Below are 24,914 nucleotides of genomic sequence, written 5' to 3'. Positions count from 1 at the left end.
TCTACATAAAAAACTTCCCCCTCAGGTTCCAATAAATTTTTCTCCTCTCACTTTAAGCCTTTGCCCTCTAGTTTTGTACTCTCCTATCCTGGATTAAAAAAACTGACCATCCACCTCGTCTCTGCCCTACAAGATTTTATATACCTTTGTAAGGTCACCTCTCAGCATCCTGCACTCCAGCTGCAGCTTATAACTCAAGCTCTCAATCCTGGTAACATAATTATGAATCTTTTCTGCATCTCTAAATAAATGGTACCTTTCCTATAGTTGAGACAAGAACTGTACACAGTTCAACAATGACTTGTGCAGTGAAAAGCCCCGATTCCTGGTCTCATTGCACTGACTATTCCAAATGCGCGTTTCCTACCCTGAGCAGAAGAGCTTCTGCAGATGCTGGAAATCCAGAGCACCTACGTCAAGATGATGTTCACTGACTATAGCCCAGCATTTAACACCATCATTCCCACAATCCTGATTAAGAAGTTGCAGAACCTGGGCCTCTGTACTTCCCTCTGCAATTGGATCCTTGACTTCCTAATCGGAAGACCACAATCTGTGCGGATTGATAATAACATATCCTCTTTGCTGGCAATCAACACTGACGCACCTCAGTGTTTAGCCCACTGCTCTAATCTCTATATACACATGACTGTGTGGCTAGGCAGAGCTCAAAAACCATTTATAAATTTGCTGACAACCATTGTTGGTAGAATCTCAGGTGGTGACGAGAGAGCATACAGGAGTGAGATATGCCAACTAGTGGAGTGGTGCCGCAGCAACAACCTGGCACTCAGCGTCAGTAAGACGAAAGAGCTGATTGTGGACTTCAGGAAGGGCAAGACAAAGGAACACATACCAATCTTCATAGAGGGATCAGAAGTGGAGAGAGTGAGCAGCTTCAAGTTCCTGGGTGTCAAGATCTCGACGATCCAACACTGTCCCAACATATCAATGTACAGTTGGCCCTCCTTATTCGCGGGGGATTGGTTCCGGTATCTCCCCGTGGATACTAAAAAGGCAGATGCTCAAGTTCCTTATTAAACCTGTCTCAGTGCAGTGGACATTAGGACCCACCCTGAATCCACAGTGTTTCTGTTCACAAAAATAATCACTATTGAAAATAAAGTGGAAATAATAAAGCGATCGGAAAGAGGTGAAATGCCATCGGTCATTGGAAAAGCGTTAGACTACAGTCGGTCAACGATCGGAACAATTTTAAAGGATAAAGTAAGAAAGGCCCCACCCCAATGAAAGCTAAAATTATTACTAAGCAATGCAGTGGTTTATTTATTGGGTTTTGGGTTTTTGATCCTCCACATCAACCAGGCATGAATGGATAGCGCGCTGGGGAGTGGTCTGTCACTGGATCGAACTCGGGAACTTCCCGAGCCCGGCGCTGAAACATACGTTCTTAAGTGTTTTATATACATAGAAAGGTAAAATATGGTCTTACTCTCCATGGTATTTCACATTTAAAGATGTCTTGTAGGGCATTGTGTATCCCCATCCAATAGTTTTTGATAACAAGGCAGTCCAAAAAATATGATAATGATTTGCATTTTGATTTCCACAATTTCTCCAGCAAACAGGGAGGTTACTATCATAATGGGATTTCTGAGATGGTGCAATAAAATATCTTATCAAGTTTTTCCATCCAAACTCCCTCCATTTCTGTGAACTGGTACACTTCCATTGATATCTCCATATTGTTGTCCATTCTTCCTCAGATATAATTATCCCTCCTTCCTTCTTCCATTTTGTTTTAATGTATGAAGTTGAATGTGTTTTAAGATTTGACAACCCCTTATACATGCTTGAAATGATTCTACTACCATTATCTGAATTATATGCTTTTCTAAAGAGCTCTATCAAGCATGTATTTGCCTTGGTTACATTTTTAAGCATCTTATTAACATATTGTCGCATCTGTAAATAGCGATAAAAATCTTGTTTTTCTAATAAGTGTTTCTCTTTAAGCATTTCAAAACTGAACAGTGTTCCTTCTTTCATTATGTTGCAAATAACTGTTATTCCTTTAGCTGTCCAGTCCTTAAACCTAGCATCCAATTTATTTTTGGATATATACCTCAAGAATGGTTGAAAAGAGATAAATATTTAATGAATATATTGTTGATGGCTGGTAAAATGACTCTTACTAGGAAATGGTTATCACAGGAGAGCCCAACTTTAAATACATGGATGGAAATTACAATGGACATTTACAAAATGGAGAAGATAACAGCATCTGTTAATCATAAGCTGGAACAATTTGATTAATACTGGGAAAACTGGTTTAACTACATAATGCCTCATAGGCCTGATTTTATTCTCACAAATCAATGAATCTGTTGTAAAAAAAAAGATCACTCCCTACTTGTACATAGTTCTTTCCTTTTGCTTGTTTTTTCTTTCCACTCTTTTCTATAATTGTATACCTCAGATAAATACTTTGTGGAGATTTGTGATATATATGATTATATGATATATATGTACAATGTCTGAAATATATCTTATGGAAATGTTTGTTTGATGATGAACTTCAATAAAAAATAAATTACAAGGTAAAATATATACTATATACTAAGACAAACGTTTGACTAACTGATGCTAAATAATACCCGATGTACCTGTTCCGACTTACTTAGTAAGAGAACTTCTGATTTTTTTTTTCTGCTCCCAATCCATGATAACCTATGCACATCCTCCTGTATACTTTAAATCATCTCTAGATTACATATAACATTGGTCCCCAACCCCCGGGCCGCAAAGCAAGTGCTACCAGGCCATGAGGAAACAATATGATTTGGCGATCTGAAACGATTATGAGTCAGCTGCACCTTTCCTCTTTCCCTGACACGCCCACTGATGAACTGGAATGCATGCAAGGTCATTACCCATGCGTCATCCATGTCAGCACGGAAAGATTAACTCCTCAAGCTTGCAAACGACAGTGGGCTGATAAGTATGTTTGACATAACATCTCTGCCGGCATTCTGGATCAAAGTCAAGGCTGAATATCCTGAGATAGCCACAAAAGCACTGAAAACGTTGCTTCCATTTCCAACATCAAAATAAACTTAAGAAGTTTGAACTGAAAGCACCAGGAGATCGCATTACAAACAGCAGGAGGCTTCAGAAAAACACAAGGAACTTTAAATGATTAATGATTCCCATTAATCAACAATGATCTAATTCAGGTGCTTTAAAGACCTCAGAGCCCAGCACCCTCTAGCAACCCACACAGGCCCAAAGTGTTTCGAGACAGATATTTCAGATAAAAACAACAGCGCATGCACACCAACTTTAATCGTCTGCTCACGAGTGCATGTACAAGTATATCATAACATCCCCCTTTTTATCAAAACAAAGAAAAGGAACAATTGTACTAACAATTAAACTCAATTTCTCTGGAGTCTGCTTTCCAGTATATTTTCATGGAATTCACTTTCAAAGCATTCATTAATCATGCCTTATGTCTCTTATGCCTGTCACGAATACATACCACTCATTATTTCCGTTTGTATGAGCATATATACAAAATATAAAACATACTAAAATTCGACTTTAACTTCAAACTACACAACCTCAGATACGACATGGTCCTTCTTTGAGTATAAACATGACATTAAAATGCCAAATAGTGTCACAGACTTATTGTTCAATTGTTCATACAATTATTCAATGTGGGACATAGTTTTCTAGATATTCTGGCCTTTTCACTATGCGGCTAGAATGAGGTTTTACTATTTTGTCCGAGTCCTGTTTGTTATTTGCATGTTTGAACGTTAGTGTTAGTGTCTGTGTTGTGTCATTGGCCTCTGCTAGTGTTTGTCTGTGTGCATTTGATGCGGTAGGCACACTGTGGTCATTGATCTCGGTTGTTTGACCTGATTTTGCCTGTTCATGTGTGATTAGCTTTTCAGGCGGTTCCTCAGCCGTCTTTCGTAGATGTGTGCGATTACATCAGTAGATCCCAGAAGGGGTTTGAACTACATATGAACGCTCATCAAGGCGCCGACACACAATTGCTTTCTCCCAATTCTTTTTACCTTGCACCAGGGGTTGCATGCGCACAGTACCCCCTTCATCGAGTGGGGCAAGATCTTTGGCTGATTTGTTGTAATTGTCAGCCTGCTGTTGGACGCGTTGTTTTATACACTCGCGTTCGCAAACAACTCTGGGTTCCAGTAAACTCACTGTTGTACGCAGAGGCGTGCGTGTGCGTTGATTCACTAGACGCTGGGCAGGACTCGTGCTGAGCCCTTGCAAAGGTGTGTTGTGATGGTCTAGAAGCGCAAGGTTGGGATCTGCTTGCGATTTGTTGCTCTTTGTGAGGATCCGTTTAGCTGTTTTAACTGCTGATTCAGCTTTTCCATTCGCTTTGCTATTTCCAGGACTGCTACACAACTGCTCAAAATCCCATTCTCGTGCAAATCTCTGAAACTCCGCTGATCTGCATAGTGGCCCATTATCACTAACCACTTGTGTTGGGCTACCATATCTCACAAAATGAGCCTTCAATTTGCGAATAACGGCTGCGCTGGTCATATCACAGAGATCTACCTTGAAGAAATTGCTGTAGTAATCAATGGTGACAAGGTACTCTTTTCCTTCGAATGTAAATAGGTTGGTTCCTATTTTTTCCCACAGCCAAGCAGGTACCTCATGTCTCATAAGTGATTCTTTCTGCTGACTCATTTCGTATATGTGACAAACATCACATGTAGCAATATATTGCTTGATGTCGCTGCTCATGCCTGGCCAAAAAAGACACTCGCGTGCGCGTCTGAGGCATCCTTCTATGCCCAAGTGTGACAAATGAATTCTTTCCTTCATTTGCTTTCGCTCACTTTGCAGTATGATGACACGCTCACCTTTGAAGATTAAGCCATCTTGGACTGCGAGCTCATCCCTACAGCTATAGTAAGGTGCGAGTTGCTCTGGTAGCACGTCATGTTCGCTTGGCCATCCGCTGATGATTACGCGTTTCAACATCTGTAGTGTGTCATCTTTCGCTGTTTCTATGCGAGTCTGCTCCAGACGCTCATCGCGGATTGGCAGCTGCGATAGCATATCGGTGAGGTGTATGAGCTTCCCTTGACAGTAGGTGATGTTGAAATCACAGCTCTGCAGGCGAAGAAGCATTCCCTGTAGGCACTTCGGTGCCTTCACCAACGGCTGCTTAACTATCATTTCGAGCGGCTTGTGATCGCAGAGTACTCTCGTGAAATGGCCAAAAGTGTATTGACAAAAACGCTCAAGTGCGAAAACTACTGCGAGCAGTTCTTTTTCGATCGCTGTGTCCGTTAGCGCTCCACTTGCATATGCGATCGGACGCCCATTCTGGAGGAGTGCTGTCCCTAGGCCTTTGTTGCTGGCGTCAAATTGGATGGTTAGCTCTTCCTTAGAGTTGTTGTATGCTAACACCGCTGCTTCGGATACCATCCGCTTGATCTTGGAGGGAGCGTTTTGCTGCTCAGCTGACCACTCCCATACTACATCTGGTTTTGTCAGCTGTCTTATTGGCTCAAGGGTATCTGAGAGACTTGGTAGGAAACGGCTCAGGTAGTTGACAAATCCGATCAATCTCTGCACTCCCTGCACATCTGAGAGTGCTGGCATGTTGAGAACGTCAGCGACCTTTTATCAGGGTGAAGCCCCTCACTCGTGATGAGATGCCCCAGAAAGGGTATCTCTGTCGCTCTGAAGACAGATTTGTTCTTGTTGAGCCTGATATGCTGCTCTGCACAGCGCTGTAATAGCTGCTCAAGTTTCACATTATGATCGGCGATTGGCTTTCCCTGCGTTTCCCCTTTTCCGTACACCAGAATGTCGTCTGCCACGCAGATTACTCCTGGTAGTCCTTCCAGCCTCTGATGCAGTTCGCGCTGGAAGATCTCTGATGAAACACTGGTTCCAAATGGAAGTCTGAGCCATCTATACGCCCGAAAGGTGTGTTGAAGGTAGTGAGCACGCTTGATTCACTGTCCAATTTCATTTGCCAGAATGCAGGACTCATATCAAGCTTGCTGAAAACCTTAGCCTGGTCAAGATCTGGCAGAATGTCCTCTATCACCGGAAGTGGGTAGTGTTCTCTCCTCAGCGCTTTGTTCAATGGTCGAGGGTCAATGCATATACGAAGATTGCTGTTCTTCTCTGCAACCACTGGCTGGCTAACCCACCTTGTAGGTTCATGGACTGGAGCTATCACCTTGCAGTCTACCAGTTGATAAAGTTCAGCTCTCACTTTCCGCTTCATAGCGTGAGATAGACGTTGTGGGGGTAACACGGTGGGTTGAACTTCCTCATCAATCTGCAGGTGTGCTGCACCCGGAAGCTCCCCGAGTACATCATCGAACGCCTCTGCATAGTGTTCTGCTGGTGTGCATTGTTTTTCTTTAAGTGTAGATGCATGCACCCTACGAAAGTTGTCATCGTTGACCGTAATCAGCTTCATTTGCTGGCTGGCCCTGCTTCCCAGCAATGGTGTAAAGTCGTCAGTGACCACGACAAATTCAACAGAATACTTGCGGTTTGTCATGGGGTTTCACAATTTCACTCTGCACATCCCTTCTGCATCCATGGTGGTCATGTTCCACATTATCAGCTTTTTTCTGCATTGTCTTAATGTGTGATCTACTCCCTCCAAGTATTTACGGGGTAAAATGTTAATGCTCACCCCACTGTCGACTTGTAAGTCTATTGGCTTTCCATTGATGAGCATCTGTGCAAGTATGTCATCCTTTGTCTTCAAACCGTTGACCACCAGTATGACATTTTCAATAAACTCAGTACTGCTGTCACTGTCGGTTTGGTCATCGCTTTGTGCTTCCACCCCATGCACAGGCATCTGCTTGCATACCTATGCAAAGTGATTTTGAATGCCACACGCCTTGCACACCTGTCCGTACGCTGGGCATTGTTGCTTGTCTCTTGCATGTTCCGTGTCACAGTACTTGCAAGGGTTCAGTCACTTGTGTTACTTGATAATTACACAAGTACTGTTTTAAGCTGTATAATTGATAGTTTAGACAAAAATTTTGCTGTTTCATCAAAATTTTTCTTAAAAGGAGGGAGGTGTGACGAGATCTGAAGGATTATTCTAAAGTGGACTGTTCCTTTAAAAAAGAGAGGGAGCGAACAGCTTGTGTGCTATTTCAGCAGGGAGACAGAGAGCAACAGAGAGAAAGTCTGTGAGTTGCCTTCCAAACTGGAAGGCAGAGCTATATGATGGACAGCTCGTGTTTAGCGCTTGTGAGATATATACAAGTTCAGCTGGCTTTTTAATCAGTCACAGCAAAGACACATGATGCCAGAGGCAAGGAAGACACTGGTGAGTTATGTGTGCCCACGACAAGGGTGGGGTTGTTGCTCAGTGTGGACAAAGGAGTAACCAGTGGGGAGCTATCGGTGTATTTAACCCTCGCCTGGGGTGATAGCTTACTGTGGAAAACCGGCATTCCTCTTTTTGTGGTCACAAGTCGGTGACTGTAAGTTTCCACAGCAGGAGGATGACGTGAAGGATCGGCACCCACACTGGGAAGATTAAACACACTCTCTCTCTCTCCCCCCAACTCTACTCAATTGAAATTCCAGAATTGAACTGACTACTTACCATAAGACTGTATCACCTAATCACCTGATCACCTGAGCTGGGAAAAGCTTGGGAACCTTATTTACTCACTTATATATGCATATACTCTGCAAACTTGTTTACCTTATCTTGTTTTATATCACTTTATCACGAAGTTACTAATAAAACAGAGTTCATAACAGAAGACTCAGACTCCAGGTGTGTCCATTTCTGCTGGTTCTTTTTAACCGGGTACGCAACATTCCAATTGTTGAAAGTCACTTCCATCATGATTGGTTAGTTTAGAAATTGCAGCTGGTTTTCCCATTGGTTAGCTGCCTGGTGTCCAGGTTCAAGTATCCTGGAATAGACAGAGCACATATTTGAGGTTCTGTCTCTCTTCCTTTGCTTAAGGTAAATGATGGACATATCCATTGGAGAGGTATGCTCTGTGTGCATTGCTAGCCAAGTATGTTTGTTCAATATTCAGCTTTGTATTGTCTGTAACTTGGGGAACAAGCTTGGTCAAATTTTTACTGTTTGTAAAAAAAAAATAATATAATTGAATTCAAACTCAGTACACTTCCAGTGTCAATTGCCAGACCCATGAACCTGATTCAACATTATATAGGGTTACTTTAATTGTGTTTGGACACTTCAGCCAGGGATCAGCTTTTGGAGCAGGTGTCTTCAGGGTTGCAAACTCAAAATACTGTTACAAGAGATAATTGTACACCAGAACATTTGCTATCATTAGCATGACTCATCAGAACAGTCAGATGGGAATTACGTACTGTAAAAGGTTAGTCTTTCCCACTGCAGTTGTTGGCATGTAAATTTATTTCTATTATTGATAATGTCCTTCTAAACATTGATTTGACATTAACAATGGTGCACCATTACTTGCAAGGAACATCGGGAAAGAGCAAGTTCTTTAAAGATATACACTATTGACTTGAATGCTAATTTGCTGAAATCAAATTAATTTTATTGACAAGCTTGCTTGAAGTGCTCAATTGTTATGCAGATCTGAATCATGGGGCCCTGAAGGTGGGAGCCCAGGTACTTACAACTTGGAAAGCTTGGAATGTGGATTTGAGAATAGATGGCATTCTCACCTCAAGATGACATATCAAAACACTGCTGTTCAACCTCTGCTGGGTCCATTACTTGGTAGAGCCATACTGTCATGACGTACACTGGCAATATGGGAGCACAGGTGCGGAGGAAAGACAAACTCTGATGTAGAGATGGCAATGAGCGATTGTCCATCATAATTCCAAAAGAGGATTGGCGAGCAACACAGAGAGAAGTACATTCTCAAAACTAGAACCGTATGATTAGCACTAATCGGCCATCTACTTAAAAATACAAGTGACACTGATTCACTGAGCCTATCAAAATAAACATACCAATGTTAAACAGAAAGCACCAGGAGACCACATTAGGAAGAGCGAGTCGCTAGAGGAAAAATACAAGGAACTCTATATGCTTAACCAATTCAAGTGTTCTAAAATCCTCAGAGCCCACCACTCTCCGGCCCGAGGAGTTCATTCCAGTCTTGGTCCAAAACATCAACTGTTTATTGAGCAGTCAGACAGCATCCATAGAGAGATGATAAACAGTTGACATTTCAAGCTGAGACCCTGGTGAAGGATCTCAGTTCAAAACATTGATAGTTCATTCTCCTCCATGGACACTGCCTGACATGCTGCATTCCTCCAGCATTTTGTGTTTGTTGTCTTATTTCCATGTCTACCCGAGTTGCCATTTTGATGTATCAGTAAGCTTTGGTCTCTCTATTCTACAATATTTCAACATTGTCTGTGTACCATTCATTGGCACACTTGCCCCATTCATCTAGATCCTATTGTAGTCTTAGATAACATTCTTCACTGTCCAGTACACCACTGATTTTGATGTCATCAACAAACTTGTTGAGAACATTGTCATCCAAATTCTCGAAAATAGACAGCAAATAGCAGTAGACCCAGCACCAATCACCATGGTTCACAAGTGGTCATAGGCCTCCAATCTGAATAACAACCCTCCAGTATTACCCTCTGACTCCTATCAGTAAGCCAGTTCAGTATCCAATTGGCTCACTCACCCTAGATCCCTTGTGTTACAAGCTTATTTGTCATCAACATTAATGACCGAGTCAGAGGGCTGAGGAATGGAAAGTGGACCTTAATTTGGATAAGTGCAAGATGTCAAATCCAGGCAGGACTTCCACAGTGAACAGAAAGACACTGGAGAGTGTTGAAGAACAGAGAGGTCTTCCAGTACAGATACTTGGTTCACTGAAAATGGAGTTGCAGGTAGACCGGGTGGTAGAGGAGGATTTTAGCACTTTGATCTATGTAAGTTAGGATATGCATATAAAAGTTGCGAGATCTTATGGAACGCTGGTGAGGCCACTCTTGGTGAATTGTGTTCAGTTTTGACCGCCCTGCTGTAAAGATGATGTTGTTTACTAGAGAGAGTACAGAAAAAGATTACCAAAGATGCTGCCAGAACTTAAGAGACAGAGTTAGGGGGAGAGGTTAGACAAGCAAGGCTTTATTCCTTAGAGCATAGGAGACCATGAGGTGATTTTATTGTGGGACATAGACTGAGTGAATGTGCTGTCATTTTCTTTGGATTGGGAAATCAAGTTCTAGAGCAGGGGTTCCCAACCTTTTTTTATGCCGTGGACTCCTACCATTAACTGAGGGTTCCATTAACCCCAGTTAAACTGATTAGAGGGGATAGGTTTAAGTGAGAGGGGTAAGATTTAGTTGGAACTTAAGAGGCATCTTTATTGCACAAGAGGTGTTATCTATTGTAGTGGAATTAGCTGCCAGTAGAGTATCACTTTTTAAAAGTTGGACAGACATGGAATGGAAAGGTTTAGATAATTATTGGCCAAATTCTGGAAAATGGGACTCTTGGTTAGCATGGACCAGTTGGCCCAAAAGGCATGTTTTGATGCTGTAGAATTCTAACTCCATGTAGACGAAATCTACCACCCTGCTCTGTCACTTCTTTAAAAACTCAAATTTCTGAGACTCTAAGTTCCCTCTGTTTCCCAATATTCCTTATTGCCCTACTTTCAAGTGCATGCACTACCCTTATTTGACTTCACAAAATATGTCACCTAACACTATTGGAATTAAATTCAATCTGCCTCTACTCCATCCAATATGCAATCGGAATAACACCATTCTTTTGCCTAGGAGTATTCATTTCACGTTACCAACACCATCGATTTTCACGTCATCAGCAAACTTATATTGCAGTCTTATTTCCTGTAGTTAAATGCAAATTGTTGATGCATATAACATACAGTAAAGGTCACACCACCTCTGGACCTTGTTAGATTCCAATCATAAAACAAACCTCTATACTTATCCTCTGAATCCTATTACCAAGTTAACAATGTGTTCACTTTCTAATTTGCTTTGGATCGCAAGGCTCTAACCTTTACAGCAAGCCTTCTATGTGGGACCATGCTTAAATAGAAGTCAGTACAAAAGTTTTACTGATGCCCATGTAGACTACATCAACTTTACTACCCTCATCAATACAATTTGCTATTACCTCATCAGTCTCTCACCAATAAAACTGTGCACATAATCTCCAACTAACATTTGCCTTTTCAAGTCCAAATTAATCCAGACTCTCAGTAACTTTTCCAGTAATTCTCTACCATTAATGTTAGATTCACTCACAAATAATTTCTTGCCTTATCTCTGCTGCCCTTCTTAAATAAAAGTTCTGTAGTTGCTGTCTTCCAGTCATTTGGCACCTCACATATAGTCAGTGTTAGATTAACCATCTACGTCAGGGACTCAGTCTACTCCCTTACTTCTCAACACAGACTAAGATACATCTCAACAATTCTTGGGGATGTTTTAACCTTGTATGCACCAAAGCACCTAAAACCTTTTCCTTTATACTGTATGTTCATATTCTCTACAATATCCCCTGAAATCTTCAAATACAATATTCTTCTCTAGTGATTACAGATGACAAGATCAACCCATATCTCCTGGCATCACATAGTTTTCCCCTCGGTCCCTACTCTTTCCCGGGGTATCCTCTTTGCCTGTATGTATATATTTACAAAATGCTTTGTTACTTTTCTTAATCTTGTCTGCCATTGATATTTTGTGGACCCTCTTTGCCTTCTTCCTAATTTCTTTCTTAACTTTCATACACATTAAAGACATAGACAGTGGCAAGATTAGGAGAGGATATATTGATATTCTCAGACATATTGACATTCAGAATGAGGAATGCCTTGAAAAACATGAAAGTGGATGCTGAAAAATGTAAGGAACGAGATTGCTGGGGCAATAGAGAAAATAGAGAGGATGTCTTCTATGGTGGGAGAGTCTAGGACCAGAGGACACAGCCTCAGAATAGAGGGTTGTCCTTTTAGAACGGGGATGGGGAATTTCTTCAGCCAGAGAGTGGTGAATCTGGGAATTCACTGCCACAGGCAGCTATAGATGCCAAGTCTTTATGAAAATTTAAGGCAGAAGTTAATAGACTCTTGATTGGTCAAGGCATGAAGGGATATGTGGAGAAAACAGGAAATTGGGGCTGAAAAGAATAATGGATCAGCCATGTTGAAATGGCAGAACTGACTCGATGGGCTAAATGACCTAATTCTGCTCCTCTATCTTATGATCTTGTGGTCTATCTTTGTATCCTCAATAGTCATAGCCAAGGTCCCAGAGAATAGCTGATGTCCTTTTGTTTGAGAAGGGCAATGACAAACCAGAAAATTATAGGCCTGTGATCCTTACATCAGTGATAGGAAAAGTATTGGAGATGATTCTTAGCGACAGGATTTACTCATAATTGGGAAAGCATGGAGTTTGGAGTAGTGTACATAGTATTGTGCAGGACAAGTCCTATCTCACAAGTGACAAGGATCATTGATGAGGTTAAGGTAGTGGATATTGTGCATGTGGGCTTTAATAAAGCATTAAAATATACCTTTTGGTAAACTGGTCTAAAAGATTAGGTTCACACGGGATCCACAGTTAATTAGTAAACTGGATCCAAAAATTGCTTGGTTATCAGAAGACAGAGGAGGGGTATTTTTCTGGTTGAAGACCTGTAAACAGTGGTGATCCACAAGGAATAGTGCTGGGAACTTGGTTGTTTGTAAAATAGGTTAATAATTTGGATCAAAATGCAGATGGCCTGATGATTCAGCATGCAGATGAAACAAAAACTGTCACAATGAGGAAAGTTGTCACAGGATTTAGCAGAATCAGTTGGAAATTTTTTTCAGAGAATTGACAGATGGAATTTAATCTGGACAAATAAGAGATGATGTGATAAGTATGTTAAACTCCCAAAACATCTATGTTACCGAATGGTGTTATTGTGAATGAAGATGGTCCTAGCTTAAGTAGAAATGCCTTTGATGATGAGACATTGACTACTCCAACCCAAGGGATTGATGGAACATTTAATCTTCACAGGTGCTGCTAGTCTTCCAAACTGTACCAGATTTTGCTATTTATTTCAGCAATGACTAATTACCGTAGATTCCGTACTACAGAGCGCACCTGATTAAAAGCCGCAGGCTCTAATTTTAGAAAGAAAATCAATTTTGTACTTGTACAAGCCGCACCGGATTTTAAGCCGCAGGTGTCCCACGTTGTAATATGAGATATTTACACAGAAAGATATTACACGTGAGGATTTTTTAACTTTTAATTAAATCCGTATGGTAACATAAACAAATACATATTGCAAATGCTTTTTTTCGAACCGTGCCTGTAACACGGCTACTTTTAAATATACATACGTATCGGTAACACACAAATTACGTTGCGTATACTTTTTTACTGAACAGTGCACGAACAACATTCCAATATCTCCTAACGACTGGTAAAAAAATATATACTGCAGCCTACCAGGAAAAGTTATTGATCGCCTTTAACTTAAAAGCAGCGTTCTCGCGCGGGTCTAATGCGCTCGCCCCCACCTTTCCGTTTATCGCAAACCGGTATTTCCCCACAAAACGTGGTGAAACCGGATGTGACGTCATAGCATCCCAGGATGTAGTACAGAAAACAAATATACTTAAAACACTTCTAACTTTAACTAGAAAATACTAACAAATGAATTACTAAGCAAAAATATTATAAACTAAATAACTGCCATAAAGGCAGCACAATGCTTTTCTTCGAGTGTTTTCCATGTTGATGAGGGTGAGTACAAATGACTGATTTGCAATAATTTAATTGTGAAAGTGCGCTTGATTTATCGTACAATTTCATTGGACCTCTGTGAACTACTCATCAATTTTATTGGTCTACTGTTACGAGGCAAAATGTTTTTGGTGGCATGAAAAAAAACCATGCATTAGCCGCACCGTAGTAAAGGCCGCAGTGTTCAAAGCTGTTCAAAGCGTGGGGAAAAAGTAGCGGCTTATAATCCGGCATCTACAGTAGTCAGCATTGTGGTGCTGATCTGGATTTTGGCAAGGGAAGATGGCATTACAAATGGTGGGGCAGGGGCAGGAAGGCAAGTCAGAAGTTAAAGCTAGAGCAAAGAAGAATGACAAAGACACAATGGAAATGGTTGCCACAGTAGTGTAGCAGTTAAGGCAACGTCATTACAGCTCAGGGCATCAGAGTTCAATTCCCACTGCTGTTTGTAAAAGAGTTTGTGTGTTCTCCCCTTAAATTGTGTTGGTCTTTTCTGGATGCTCTGATTTCCTCCCACATTCCAAAGACATATGGTCAGTAGGCTAACTGGTCATTGTAAACTGTCCTGTGAAAAGGCCGGGGTTAAATTGGGGGTTGCTGAACAGTACAGCTCCTTGGGCTGGAAGTACCTTTTCTGTGCTGCATCTCTAAATAAATTTATAGAAACAAGAGGAACGCATATGGGAATTGACAGGACTCATATGAGCACTGATATACTGCGAGATCTAGAAGTTCATACCTCGCTGTAAGTGGCAACACAAGTCAATAGAATGATATGGAAGGTGTGCAGTGTGCTTGCCTTCCTTGATCAGGGTATGGAGAATAAAAGTTGGTGGGACTGATGAAAGGCCTCAGCCCGAAACATCGACTGTACTCTTTTCCAAAGATGCTGCCTGGCCTGCTGAGTTCCTCCAGCATTTTGCGCGTGTTGCGTGGAATTTCAGCATCTGTAGCTTTTCTCTTGTCTGTGATAAAAATTGGCAGATCACATTGCAGCTACATAAAAGCTTGGTTAGGCCACACCTGGGCTATATTCTAATCATGCTTATAGTATTGAGGTAAATGCAACTTGCCTAGAATGAGGAATGGTGCATTGGCCGTATTGATGGCAAATTTCATCCCACAAAACAGCAACAATCCAAATCCTGATAGTACAGCAAATCCAGCTGACACAACTCCCAGAGCAGCAACCCAGATCTTAGTCCTCACACAGTCAAACCTGAAAATAAATTCGGTAATCTTCCATAAGACAACATATGTTTTATTTTACATGTTCAATGAAAATGTATCAAAAATAAATATGACAGTAGCCCATCTTACCTCATGCAAGATGTGATGGAAAAAAAGATTGAAAGAAAATAAGTGACCGAGAACAAAGGAACAATTTTTTCAGAATTTTCCTCAAATTCTTCTTGCCTTGATATTGATGTGAAATAAGACACCTGTAAGTTAGAGACAAATATTATATAATTATAAAGTACCGCCAAATTATTCTCAAGCAAATTTCAATGAACCTCCAAAAGGATTTACCACTTTGTTATGAAAACAATTAGTTATTAAACGTGTATCAAGCAGTTGCAACTAACGAGAGGCTTAATTCATATTTAAGAACAAACTGCTTTGAAAGCATGTTAAAAACATTAAAGCAAATATTGACCACTCACAAGGAAAACTAATGGCTTTTTTTGTTGAATTTAACCTTTGATATTCATATGCATGAGATTAATGTTGAAGAATACCATCTTTACATTTTAGTTTAACCAGTTACAGAAACACAAAGTGAAATCGTGCAAGTTATCAATCAGTAACTACCGAATAGAATTTGATGTCAGCATTCAGTAGTGTATTACTCTAGTTTGGAGTTCAGAAAAAAGAGACGTTATTTTGACAAGCAGCATGATATAGACCGATAGTTTCACTCCATTTGGGTTAAGATTTTATGTTTTTGGGTATGCTAAGCAACATTTTGCTGAATTCCATTTGAACTCTTCTGAAATTCCCAGGGATTGCCAAGGGATTCCCAGGGATATTCATGAGGAGCTGTGACAGTAACAAGGGGGAAACAAGAACTGGAGTCTGAGGAACCTGTAGAAACAGACCTACCTCCAAAGACCTTCCATTATCTACAAGGTGAAATCCAAGCATGTGTTGCATTTCTCTCTATTTTCTTTGAGGAGTGCAAATCCAACATCACTCAAGAAATGGGACAGTATCCAGGATAAAGCTGTTTAATTATTTGGCATCTTATCTATCACTCTATACATTCACTCTCTCTGGCACCATTGACCCTATTTTAGTGAGCACCTGCTGTAAAATGAACTGCTTATGTTGGCAAGATATCCAACAAGCTACAGGAGGGCAGGCATTACTGCTGCCTGGTAGGCCACATATTTCATGCTAGGTTTGAGATCTTGATCTTTAGGTAGCTAAAGGCTCTGCTGATGTAGTTAAGGCAATGGTGTATTTCATCCATCATTTATTGATAAGATGTCAGCAAGTTCTAAGCATTGGTCTATATTTCCATTAATTGCAGGACAGTGTTGCACAGCAGGGTCTGATCAGTAGAAGAGCTTTGTTTAGTGCATATTAAGCAAAGGCCCATTCTATCTTTGCTTCAGTGAATGAGTCAACAATGAATTGGAACCCATGAAAAACAAAAATTTGCAGATGCCGGATATCTTGAATAATAGCATAAAATGTTGGAAAAACTCGACGGGTCAGATTGCATTTGAGAAAAGGGAAAGAATTAGCTTTTTCAGGTCTGGCTTCTTCATTAGAACTGAGAAAGAGGGAAACAGTTTGTTCTTAAAATTTCCTCACAAAATTCTTTGCTTTGAGCAGGACAAGCTTAATTTATTTCTTATAATGTAAAAGAAGCCATTTAGCCCATTGGGTTCCCAACAGGGAAACCTTATCCATCCCATTTTCCACACATTTCCCTACTACATCTCCTGTCTCACATCATCAATTCTTTTAATTTTATATATGCAATGCTGGAGGCAGACTGATTATAAAATTTATCTTCGTTTTCAATGTATTAACATAGCATTCAACCATGTGGTAAAAAGACCAAGACATCAAATGTGGCACAAAGTGTAGACTACTGTGTCACAATGATTCCTTTCCTCCTTATGTCTCAGAAGCATGGAAATAATTTGCTAATTTGGTTTATTACTGTCACAGGTACCTAGGTATAGTGAAAAGCTTTGCCATCCATACAGATCATTTCATTAATCGAGTACATTGAGACAGTCCAAGAGAAAAGCACCATATAATGTTACATTTACAGAGAAAGCACTGTGTAAGTGGTCAGTAAGGTGCAGGCCTATGATAAGGCACCTTGTGAGATCAAGAGTCCACCTTAACATGCAACAGATCCATTCAACAGCAAGATAGATGCTGTTCCTGAAACTGGTGGTGTGAGCTTTCAGGCTTTTGTTTCTTCTGCCCAACAGGAGCATGGAGAAGAGAGAATATCTTGGGTGACAGGGGTCTTTGAGTCTTTGGCCGCATTACTGAGGCAGCAGGAAGTGCAACCATGCAGACAAAAATGAAGGGATAACTATTACTTCTCCTCAAGGCACTCCAGAGATACCACAATCAACACCTCTAATATTTTTATATCTTCAGTTCCAGGTCAACATATACATCAATGAAGCTGTAATTGCACATTTGTAGAGTAACAGTATCAGTCCATCATGTCTATGATGATCACCAAGAACTTCTCTATGCTAATTCTATTTCGGTTATTGGTTTATTGTGGCACGTGTAGCAAGGTAGAGTGAAAAATAATCTACTTTTGGCATCCACCCATACAGATCATTGCATCACATCAGTATATCGAGGTAGTAAAAGGGAAAAGCAATAACAGAATACAGAATAAAGTGCTACATTTAACAGCATTGGTCCATGGCCCACAATATTTTTTTTTACCAATTCAAGTGCTCTTCTAGGTACCCCTTATATAGACAATAGGTGCAGGAGTAGGCCATTTGGCCCTTTGAGCCAGCACCACTATTCACTGTGATCATGGCTGATCATCCACAATCAGTACCCCATTCCTGCCTTCTCCCCATATCCCTTGACTCCGCTATATTTAAGAGGTTCATCTAACTCTCTCTTGAGAGCATCCAGAGAATTGGCCTCCACTGCCTTCTGCGGCAGAGTAATCCACAGATCCACAATTCTCTGGGTGAAAAAGTTTTGCCTCAACTCCATTCTAAATGGCCTACCCCTTACTCTTAAACTGTAGCCTCTGGTTCTGGACTCCTCCAACATCAGGTGTCCAATCCCTTAATAATCTTATATGTTTCAGTCAGATGCCCTCTCTTCCTTCTAAATTCCAGTGTATAGAAGCCCAGTCGCTTCAATCTTTCAACATATGACAGTCTCGCCATCCTGGGAATTAACTTCGTGAACCTACGCTGTACTTCCTCAATAGCAAGAATGTTCTTCCTCAAATTTGGAGACCAAAACTGAACACAATACTCCAGGTGTGGTCTCACCAGGGCCCTGTACAACTGCAGAAGGACCTCTTTGCTCCTGTACTCAACTCCCCTTGTTATGAAGGCCAACATGCCATTAGCTTTCTTCACTGCCTGCTGTACCTGCATGCTTACTTTCTGTGACTGATGAACACCCAGATCTCGTTGTACTTCCCCTTTTCTTAACTTGACACCATTCAGATAGAAATCTGCCTTCCTGTTCTTGCCACTAAAGTGGATAACCTCACATTTATCCAGATGAAACTGCATCTGCCATGCATCTGCCCAGTCACCCAACCTGTCCAAGTCACCCTGCATTCTCCTAACATCCTCCTCACATTTCACACTGCCACCCAGCTTTGTGTCATCTGCAAATTTACTAATGTTACTTTTAATCATTTCATCCAAATCATCAATGTATATTGTAAATAGCTACGGTCCCAGCACTGAGCCTTGCTGTACCCCACTAGTTAGTCACTGCCTGCCATTCTGAAAGGGACCCGTTAATCCCTGCTCTGTTTCCTGTCTGCCATCCAATTTTCTATCCATGTCAGTACCCTACCCCAATACCATGTGCTCTAATTTTGCCCACTAATCTCCTACGTGGGATCTTATCAAAGGCTTTCTGAAGGTCCAGGTACACTATATCCACTGGCTCTCCTTTGTCCATTTTCATAGTTACATCCTCAAAAAATTCCAGGTTAGTCAAGCATGATTTCCCCTTCATAATTCCATGCTGACTCAGACCGATCCTGTTACTGCGATCCAAATGTGCCGCTATTTCATCTTTTATAATTGACTCCAGCATTTTCCCCACCACTGATGTAGGCTAGCTGGTCTATAATTCCCTGTTTTCTCTCTCCCTCCTTTTTTAAGAAGTGGGATAACATTAGCTACCCTCCAATCCTCAGGAACTGATCCTGAATCTATAGAACATTGGAAAATAATTACCAATGCGTCCATGATTTCTAGAGCCACCAGTTTAGGTACCCTGGGACGCAGACCATCAAGCCCTGGGGATTTATCAGCCTTCAGTCCCATCAGTCTACCCAACACCATTTTCTGCCTAATGTGAATTTCCTTCAGTTCCTCCGTTACCCTAGGTCCTCTGGCCACTATTACATCTGGGAGATTGTTTGTGTCTTCCCTAGTGAAGACAGATCCAAAATACCTGTTCAACTCATCTGCCTTGTTCCCCATAATAAATTCACCAAATATTGTGGGAGCACATGCTTCTACCACCCAGTCAGGCACTGAGTTCCTTCTTGGTGAGAAAATTCTTCCTCGTGGTACATTGGACAATACAGTACAGGAATAAGCCCTCTGGCTCATGATGTGGCTCTGAATATGATGCCAAATTAAACTAATCCCTTCCCCTTGCACATGATCCATATCCCTCCATACTCTGCATGTTTAGTTGTCTATCAAACAGCACCCTCATCCCCACTACCAACCCTGAAAGCTCGTTCAAAGCACCCACCACTCTGCGTAAAAAAAAAATCTGCCTTGCACAATCTCCTTTAGACCTGCCCTCTCACACTCTAAAGCTACATTCTCAAGTATTCAATATTTCTATACTGGGAAAATTATTCTGCCTGCCTACCCTATCTATGCTGTTCTTAATTTTATAAACTTCTATCAGGTTTCCCCTCTGCCTCTGATAGTGCAGAAAAAACTCCACAGGTTTCTTTTCCAGCTTCTCCTTATAGCCAATACACTCTAATCTAGACAGCATCCTGATAACCTCTTCTGCACCCTCTCCTTCTTGCAATGGGGTAACCAGACTGTATGGAATGCTCTAGGTGCAACTTAACCAAGGTTTTATACAGCTGCTTAAATGACTTCCTTACTCTTGTATTCTTTGTCCCTAATAATGAAGGCAAGCTTTCCACATGCCTTCTTTTCTACTCTATGTACTTGTGTTACCACTTCCAGGGAGGTATGGATTTCGACCCCAAGATCCCTCTGTGCATCAATGCTGTTAAAGGTCTCGTTAACTGTATACTTTCCCCTTAGATCTGACCTCCTAAAGTGCAACACCTCACACTTGACCATTTTAAACTTTACTTGCCACTTCTCCATCCACAACTATAACTGATCTGTATCCTCTAATTACCTTTATTGTCCATAACTCAACCAATTTGAGTGACCTGCAAACTTACAACCCATATACATTTTCATCCACTAATTAACCCATCTACGTTTTTGTTCTGAAATCCTCTAAACTTTTTTTCCTTACCATAAACCTGGGCCATTCATTCATAGACAACTCAGCTATGCCTGATAAGTTTCTTAAAAAAACACTCTATTCTGTGCTCCATTGGAAGTGATTACTAGATGGAGAGAGAAAACAATTCAAGCATGTTCATGAAATCTCCCTGAAGGTGATATCCCCACCATATGACTCATGAGTCCCTGTCCCATGATCTCTAAAATGGAAAAGGATATCTGAATGATATTAAAAACCTTGTCTATTCAATTAGAGCACACAGGAACCGTGAAGGAGTGCACTTTGTCCTGATTTCCCATTCCTATCAAGTATCTCCTATCCTAAATTGGTAGCATCTCATCAGCTAGCTCAGATCCCATCGATCTGGAGTGGAAACAAATGAATCTCAATCTTGAAGGACCACCTGTGAATAAGTAGATGTCTCCAGCAATACCTCCCAACCCATCACCTTGACAATCTTGAAGCATATGCAGCAGACACATGGACACATCATCTCCTGCAGGAAGTATATGGTTGTTTCTTCACTGTTATTTGATCTAAATGCTTTAATTCCCTATCCAGCAGTACTGTGGGAAGGACTACAGCAGTTCAGACTCACCATTCTCATGGACAATGAGAAATGGGTAATAATGGTTATTCACAGTTATTTTGTAAACAACTCTATTCTTTTGCATTTCTGGTTAGATGCTAACTGCATTTCTTTGGCTTTGTATCTGTACTCAGCACAATGATAATAAAGTTGAATCTAATCTAATCTAAATACAGAGCTTGAGAGTAACCCCCACATCCCATAAAATGAATTATCATTTGAATCTGAATCCTTGATGTCTATTTTGGCTCTCTAAGGTGTTCATGAAAGTAAAGGGAACAATGCTGTGACTTGTGAGGAAGGCTACTTGTTATCTTATTTTCTCACATTTAGTCCTGCCTCTAGCCAAGCTGTTATGATGCATAGACAACAGTGGCATGTACCCAATAATTTTAACTAAGATGTGCTCTCTTCAAAAAAAGGACAACATATCCACCCAAGCCCAATCTCATTTAAACACACACAATGAAGAAGCAAATGGCAAATGACCCTTACTCATCAATAATCTGCTCCACAATGGTTACTTTGGCTTCTACCAAAAAAAAACTTGCTAATGCACCTCATTACTTCTTGGTCCAAAAATAAACAATCTCCAATGCTGAGATTGGAGTGATTGCCCTCAGCAACAAGGAATCACAAATAAATATTACAATTTAAGGAATAAATCTGAACAGAGGAAAATTCTCTGTCGCTGGATACCTCATTTTACCAGTGTTTGTGATTCTTGGAGAAAAATTATGTCAGCCCTAAGGCATTCTTCACAGCATCCAACATCCATCCATCAGTAATCCATTGATGTGTTTTAACCATAATATATGTTTTAACCTACAATTTGAGTAGGAGAAGGGAAAAATCGGATGTGTCAGTATTACAGTTGAACAAAGGGAACTATGGAGCTATGAGGGAGGAGCTGGCCAAAGTTCAATGGAACAATACCCTAGCAGGGAAGACAGTGGAACAACAATGGCAGGTATTTCTGGGAATAATGCAGAAGGTGCAGGATCGGTTCATTCCAAAGAGGAAGAAAGATCCTAAGGGGAGTAAGGGGCGGCCGTGGCTGACGAGGGAAGTAAAGGATAGTATAAAAATAAAAGAGAAGTATAGCATAGCAAAGATGAGCAGGAAACTGGAGGACTGGGAAGCTTTTAAAGAGCAACAGAAGGTAACAAAAAAGGCAATACGCCAAGAAAAAATGAGGTACGAAGGTAAACTAGCCAAGAATATAAAGGAGGATAGTAAAAGCTTCTTTAGGTATGTGAATAGCAAAAAAAAATAGTTAAGACTAAAATTGGGTCATTGAAGACAGAAATGGGTGAATTTATTATGGGGAACAAGGAAATGGCAGATGAGTTGAACAGGTACTTTGGATCTGTCTTCACTAGGGAAGACACAAACAATCTTCCAGATGTAATAGTGGCCAAAGGAACTAGGGTAATGGATGAACTGAAGGAAATTTATATTAGGCAAGAAACGGTGTTGGATAGACTGTTGAGTCTGAAGGCTGATAAGTCCCCGGGACTTGATGGTCTGCATCCCAGGGTACTTAAAGAGGTGGCTCTAGAAATCGTGGACGCATTGCTAATCATTTTCCAATGTTCTATAGATTCAGGAACAGTTCTGAAGATTGGAGGGTGGCTAATGTTGTTCCACTTTTCAAGAAAGGAGGAAGAGAGAAAACAGGGAATTATAGACTGGTTAGCTTGACGTCAGTGGTGGGAAAGATGCTGGAGTCAATTATAAAAGAGGAAATTACTTCACATTTGGATAGCAGTAGAAGGATCAGTCCGAGTCAGCTTGGATTTATGAAGGGGAAATCATGCTTGACTGATCTTCTGGAATTTTTTGAGGATGTAACTATGAGAATGGACAAGGGAGAGCCAGTGGATATAGTGTACCTGGACTTGCAGAAAGCCTTTGATAAAATCCTACATAGGAGATTAGTGGGCAAAATTAGGTCACATGGTATTGGGGGCAGAGTACTAACATGGATTGAAAATTGGCTGGCTGACAGGAAACAAAGAGTAGCGATTAACGGGTCCCTTTCGGAATGGCAGGCTGTGACCAGTGGTTTACTGCAAGGTTCGGTGCTGGGACCATAGCTGTTTACAATATACATTAATGATTTAGATGATGGGATTAAAAGTAACATTAGCAAATTTGCCAATGACACAAAGCTGGGTGACAGTGTGAAATGTCAGGAGGATGTTAGGAGAATGCAGGGTGACTTGGACAGGTTGGGTGACTGGGCAGATGCATGGCAGATGCAGTTTCATCTGGATAAATGTGAGGTTATCCACTTTAGTGGCAAGAACAGGAAGGCAGATTTCTATCTGAATGGTGTCAAGTTAGGAAAAGGGGAAGTACAACAAGAGCTGGGTGGCCTTGTTCATCAGTCACTGAAAGTAAGCATGCAGGTACAGCAGGCAGTGAAGAAAGCTAATGGCATGCTGGCCTCCATAACAAGGGGAGCTGAGTACAGGAGCAAAGTCCTTCTGCAGTTGTACAGGGCCCTGGTGAGACCCCACCCTGGAGTATTGTGTGCAGTTTTGGTCTCCGAATTTGAGGAAGGACATTCTTGTTATTGAGGGAGTGCAGCGTAGGTTCACAAGGTTAATTCCCGGAATGGCGAGACTGTCATATGTTTAAAGATTGGAGCAACTGGGCTTGTATACACTGGAATTTAGAAGGATGAGGGGGCAACAGATTGAAACATATAAGATTGTTCAGGGATTGGACACGCTCGAGGCAGGAAGCATGTTCCCGCTGATTGGTGAGTCCAGAGCTAGAGGCCACAGTTTAAGAATAAGGGGTAGGCCATTTAGAACAGAGATGCGGAAAAACTTTTTCACCCAGAGAGTGGTGGATATGTGGAATGCTCTGCCCCAGAAGGCAGTGGAGGCCAAGTCTCTGGATGCTTTCAAGAGAGAGTTAGATAGAGCTCTTATAGATAGCGGGGTCAAGGGATAAGGGGAGAGGGCAGGAACGGGGTACTGATTGTGTATGATCAGCCATGATCACAGTGAATGGCAGAGCTGGCTAGAAGGGCTGAATGGCCTACTCCTGCACCTACTGTCTATTGTCTATTACTGAATGGATTTCCCGTAGTTAGAAATCGAGCTGTTCTCTGACATTACACAATCTCAAATTTCATCACATTTAGGCAAAGTGATTCTACTAACTAGCAGCTCATTCATCACCTGTTTGCTTGAACACTCTTACTGATACTTTCTGCAATTTTGGAACAATCTAAAGCAGCTTTTGCAAAGCTCTCTAGCCTTATAACAAGGGAGAAGGATCCATAAAACCATGAGACACAGTAACAGAGTTAGGCCATTCAGTCCATTGAGTCTGCTCTGCCATTCCTTGATGGCATATTATCCCTCTCAACCCCATCTTGTGCCTTCTCCCTGTAACCTTTAACACCCTGACTAATCAAGGACCTATCAATCTCCACCTTAAATATACCCAATGAACTGGTCTCCACAGTCGCTTGTGGCAATGAATGCCACAGATTCACCAACCTCTGGCTAAAGTAATTGCTCTTCATTTCTGTTCTGAATGGACATCCCTCTATTCTGAGACTGTGCCCTCCAGACCTATACTCCCTCACAATAGGAAACAACTCCACACTGACTCTATCAAGGCTTTTCAACATTCAAAAGATTTCATTAAGATCCCCCCCCCCACCATTTTTCTAAACTCTAGCGAATACAGGCTGAGAGCCAAACACTCCTCAAAAGAGGTCCCAATTATCCAGAAATCTGAATCCCTGCGTCCAGCTCCAATTCTTCAGCTACACATTTATCTGTACCTTATTCTA

The 24,914-nt window shown here is 41.2% G+C and overlaps 1 protein-coding gene across 1 annotated transcript in view; it reads right to left on the bottom strand.

Annotated features, from left to right (window-relative positions):
- LOC140732300 (patched domain-containing protein 3-like) overlaps nucleotides 1-24,914 on the bottom strand; it is a 54,469-nt gene that overhangs the window by 22,941 nt on the left and 6,614 nt on the right. Inside the window, exons 2-3 of the mRNA XM_073054722.1 lie at nucleotides 15,112-15,233; nucleotides 14,865-15,010 (exon numbers count right to left, since the gene is read on the bottom strand). Coding sequence (XP_072910823.1) covers nucleotides 14,865-15,010; nucleotides 15,112-15,233 — 268 coding nt within the window. The remainder of the gene's footprint in view (nucleotides 1-14,864; nucleotides 15,011-15,111; nucleotides 15,234-24,914) is intronic.

Source organism: Hemitrygon akajei, chromosome 8 (genome assembly GCF_048418815.1).
Source record: "Hemitrygon akajei chromosome 8, sHemAka1.3, whole genome shotgun sequence".
NCBI classification, from domain to species: Eukaryota; Metazoa; Chordata; class Chondrichthyes; order Myliobatiformes; family Dasyatidae; genus Hemitrygon; species Hemitrygon akajei.
The sequence above is the reverse complement of the archived record's forward strand: the minus strand, read 5'-3'. Positions and strand labels throughout refer to the sequence as shown.